Source organism: Sapajus apella, unplaced genomic scaffold (genome assembly GCF_009761245.1).
Source record: "Sapajus apella isolate SASKATOON/1434 unplaced genomic scaffold, GSC_monkey_1.0 scaffold130, whole genome shotgun sequence".
In the NCBI taxonomy this organism is placed as follows: domain Eukaryota; kingdom Metazoa; phylum Chordata; class Mammalia; order Primates; family Cebidae; genus Sapajus; species Sapajus apella.
This window is the reverse complement of record NW_022437070.1, coordinates 3,520,188-3,524,529: the sequence shown is the minus strand read 5'-3', so window position 1 is coordinate 3,524,529 and position 4,342 is coordinate 3,520,188. Positions and strand designations below refer to the sequence as shown.

Genomic DNA, 4,342 nt, shown 5'->3' with positions numbered 1-4,342 from the left:
AAAAAAAAAAAAAAAAAAAAAAAAGACTCTAGAGAATAGATGTGTATGGACAGGGAACATAGCCTGACAATGGCAGAGCTCCAAAGGGTGTGGAACTAGTTAGGACAAAGCTCGTTTGATTGCTGTATTAGTCCATTTTGCACTGCTATAAAGGAATCCCTGAGACTGGGTAATTTAAAAAGAGGTTTATTTGTTACACCATTCTGCAGGCTTTACAAGAAGCATGGCACTGGCATCTGCTCAGCTTCTGGTAAGGGCCTTGGGAAGCTTTTAGTCATGGAAGAAGGTGAAATTGGAGTAGGTATGTAACATGGCAAGAGAGGGAGAGGGGTGCCATGGTCTTTTAAACAACCAGCTATTGTGTGAGTTTAATTAGAGTGTGTATTCACTCATTGAACCATGGTGGGGACACCAATGTTCATGAAGTATCTGCCTTCATGACCCAGACACCTTCTAATAGGCCCCACCTCCAACACTGGAGGTCATTATTTCAACATGAGATTTGGAGGAGATAAATATTCAAACTATTGTCAGATGCTAATTAATCAGGTACACACCATAGTAATATCTTAAGTGTGTTAAGTTAAAGGCTTTCTTCAGCAAAGTGTCAGATACATTTGATTTATGTAGTTAATTTTGTAAACTATATTTTCTCAGGATGCAAGGTACTTATTAAGATCCATGCTTTCTTGAAAAAGCTATAGATCTTGAAAAAGAAAAAAAAAAAATCCATGCTTTCTCAATTTGCATAGTAGGTTGGAGGTCCCTAAGAACATCTCTAGGTTCTGTGATTTGCTAAGAGGACTCAGAATATTAGTTGTATTTATGACTATATTACAGTGATAGAATAGAAAGCAGAATCTGTAAAGGAAAAAGGCTCACGGGCAATATCTGAGAAAACCAGGTGCAAATTTGCAAGTGCCCTCTCTGCCTGGTATCCCATAGCAGTCACTCAAGTCCCCCAGCACTGAATTGTGATAGTACTTAGGAAAGGTCTACAATGGAAGCTTAGTAACCTGTATCTAAAGTTCTTATTGGAAATGATCATGGTAGGTATCATCTGCCCTAGCATATACCAAGATTCCAGACTCCAGGGAGACCAAATATATGGAATGAATTACCTTGTAGAATTTAGGCACGGCGAACCACTCTTAACAGTTATGGATGGTGGCAACCTTCTCAAAGTCCTTATTTCCTGACACCAGCCACAGGCCAGTCGTACATACAGTCCTTTCTAAGGTTAACAATCTCAGGCTTGGCCGGGCGCGGTGGCTCAAGCCTGTAATCCCAGCACTTTGGGAGGCCGAGGCGGGTGGATCACGAGGTCAAGAGATCGAGACCATCCTGGTCAACATGGTGAAACCCCGTCTCTACTACAAATACAAAAATTCAGCTGGGCATGGTGGCGCGTGCCTGTAATCCCAGCTACTCAGGAGGCTGAGGCAGGAGAATTGCCTGAACCCAGGAGGCGGAGGTTGCGGTGAGCCGAGATCGCGCCATTGCACTCCAGCCTGGGTAACAAGAGCGAAACTCCGTCTCAAAAAAAAAAAAAAAAAACAATCTCAGGCTTGCTATGTTAAGTTTCTGTGCACATGGTATCAGAAAACTAGGAACTGTTGTTTTATTTTTGTTTTTTATGCATCACCAGATACCAGAATAGCTCATGTCCAAAACAATTTTTTTTGTAACAGAAAACATTGAGCAAAAAATTCATGTTTATTATCATTAAAAAGACATCAGATAGGTCTTATATGTACCCTTCTGTGTGCCTGGATTATGAAATTTGGTGTATGGATCATGTATCCTATGATCATGCTGAATTCACCTGTTGTCTAGGAGTTCATAAGTTGGAAGACATCACATTGTAAAGATGACAATACTGTCCAAAGAGCAATGTACAGTTTTAGTGAAATCCCTGTCAAAATCCCAACAGTCTTTTTGTAGAAAAAAGCCAGTACTCCTAATTCATATATGATTGCACTGGCCCCAAATAGACAAAATCTTGAAAATGATGAACATAAAAGATGATTCACACTTCCCAATTTAAAAATTTATTACCAAGTTGTAGTAATTAAAGCCATGTGGTCCAAGCCTAAGAAAAGATACACAGACTAATGGAATATCATTGTAGTCCATAAAGAAACTCATATATCTAAGGTCACTTGATTTTCAAGAAGGATCCAATATTACTTAATGGAGAAAGAACAGTCTTTAGCAAAGACTGCTGTAACAACTGCATATACATATGCAACACAATGAAGTTAGATCCCCAACCCACACTATACTTAAATGGATAAATAACCTAAATGTGAGAACTTAAGCTACAAAGTTCTTAGAAGAAAACAGGGGCTAATCTTCAAGACTTTATTTGGAATGGATTCTTAGGTAAGACAACATAAGCACAAACTAAAAAAGAAAAAAGTTACATAAATTGGACTACAGTTAAAAAAAAAAAGTACATATAAATGGACATTGTCGAGAACATGAAAAGACCATAAAGTATGGGTTCTAGTAACCAGAATATATAAAGAACACTTCCAAGTCAATAACAAATAGAGAAAGCACCCAATTTATAAATTTAGAAACAGATGTTTCAGATACAAAAGTGACCCACAATCGTGAAAAGATGCTCAACATCATTAGCCATTAGGAAAATGCGAATCAAAGAATTAGATGCCACTTTGCAATTACTGTGCTAACAATCATTTTTTTAAATAGAAAATAATAATGAATGGTGTGTAGAGAAATTACAACCCATACACGTTGAAGATGGGAACATAAAATGGGGTAGTTGCTATGGAAAATTGTTTCATAATTCCCCCAAAAAATTAATGTACAACTAACATATGAATCACTAGTTTCCTGTCTAGTTATGTACCCAAAAGAACTGAAAACTGGCCATGCAGTGGCTCAAGCCTGTAATCCCAGAACTTCGGGAGGCTCAGGCGGGCAGATCACGAGGTCAGGAGTTCAAGATCAGCCTAGCCAACAAAGTGAAACCCTGTCTCTACTAAAAATTCAAAAATTAGTCAGGTGTGGCACGTGCCTGTAGTCCCAGCTACTTGGGAGGCTGAGGCAAGAGAATTGCTTGAACCTGGGAGGCGGAGGTTGCAGGGAGCTGAGACCACGCCATTGCACTCCAGCCTTGGCAACAGAGCAAGACTGTATCTCAAAAAAGAAAAAACTGAAAGCTGGTAGTGAAACAAATACATGTACACGAACATTTGTAGCAAGACTGTTCACTACAGCCAAAAGGTGAAAAGAAGGCAAATGCTCATCAATGCATGAATGGAGAAACAAATTGTAGTATAAACATGAAATATTATTCATCTATGAAAAGGAATGAAGTACTGATACGTGGTATGATGTGAATAACATTAAAAATATTATGCTAAGCAAAGGGAGTTAGAAACAAAAGATTCCATTCATTTTTATGATTTGTCCAAAATAGGTAACAGAAAAGTGAAAGATTAATGTCTGCCCAGGATTGGGATTATGGACAACAGTAGTGATTGCTTCGTGGGCATGGGCTTTGCTTTGGGTGATAAAAGGGTTTTGAATTCAAGGGGTGGTGCTTTCACAATGAAGCAGCCACACTGTCTGGGGTTTGAACCCGGGGTTCGTAGTCATGTGCCAGGAAAATTTAGGACACAGACACATATGAGGAGTTTAGGAGCAGAGGTTTAAAAGCGGGAAGAGAAAGAGGTCTCTGAGCTGAAGAGGGTCGGCCAGCAGCGAATGTGCTGAGTTTTTCAGTCCACTTTGAGGAGGCAGTGTCTGACTTACATATGGCTCATAGATTGGATCCATCAGGTATGACGTTTACATAGTGCCTGGGGAAGGCTGGTTGCCCCACCCTAATCTTATACAAATGAACTTCCCAGTTGATTGGTCCTTCTTGTCTGCTCCTTACTGCTCATGTGGCTGACAAAGAGAAGGGAGGATAGAGCTGCCATCTTGAACATGATTGGCACAACTGCTGGTATCTATGTCTGTCTGCAGCTCGATTTTACAGGCTGCTCTTCCTTAGGAAGAGAAACAATTTGGGGTTGCTTTTCATTAAAAAGAAAAGCCTGGGCCGGGCGCGGTGGCTCAAGCCTGTAATCCCAGCACTTTGGGAGGCCGAGGCGGGTGGATCACGAGGTCAAGAGATCGAGACCATCCTGGTCAACATGGTGAAACCCCGTCTCTACTAAAAATACAAAAAATTAGCTGGGCATGGTGGTGCGTGCCTGTAGTCCCAGCTGCTCAGGAGGCTGAGGCAGGAGAATTGCCTGAACCCAGGAGGCGGAGGTTGCGGTGAGCCGAGATCGCGCCATTGCACTCCAGCCTGGGTAACGAG

At 40.9% G+C, this 4,342-nt stretch overlaps 2 protein-coding genes across 5 annotated transcripts in view; both read left to right on the top strand.

Moving 5' to 3' along the window:
* ZNF225 (zinc finger protein 225) overlaps positions 1-4,342 on the top strand; it is a 30,417-nt gene that overhangs the window by 2,659 nt on the left and 23,416 nt on the right. Inside the window, exon 2 of one of the 2 annotated variants that reach the window (XM_032262763.1) lies at positions 210-301. In XM_032262763.1, coding sequence (XP_032118654.1) covers positions 210-301 — 92 coding nt within the window. Of the gene's footprint in view, positions 1-209; positions 302-4,342 lie in introns of those variants that run through there. The other variant, XM_032262766.1, reaches the window with a different exon arrangement.
* LOC116539642 (zinc finger protein 224) overlaps positions 1-4,342 on the top strand; it is an 82,147-nt gene that overhangs the window by 73,422 nt on the left and 4,383 nt on the right. For all 3 annotated transcript variants that reach the window (XM_032262751.1, XM_032262750.1, XM_032262752.1), the window contains one exon: positions 210-301. In XM_032262751.1, the coding sequence (XP_032118642.1) occupies positions 210-254 (45 nt within the window). In that variant the 3' untranslated portion in view covers positions 255-301. The remainder of the gene's footprint in view (positions 1-209; positions 302-4,342) is intronic.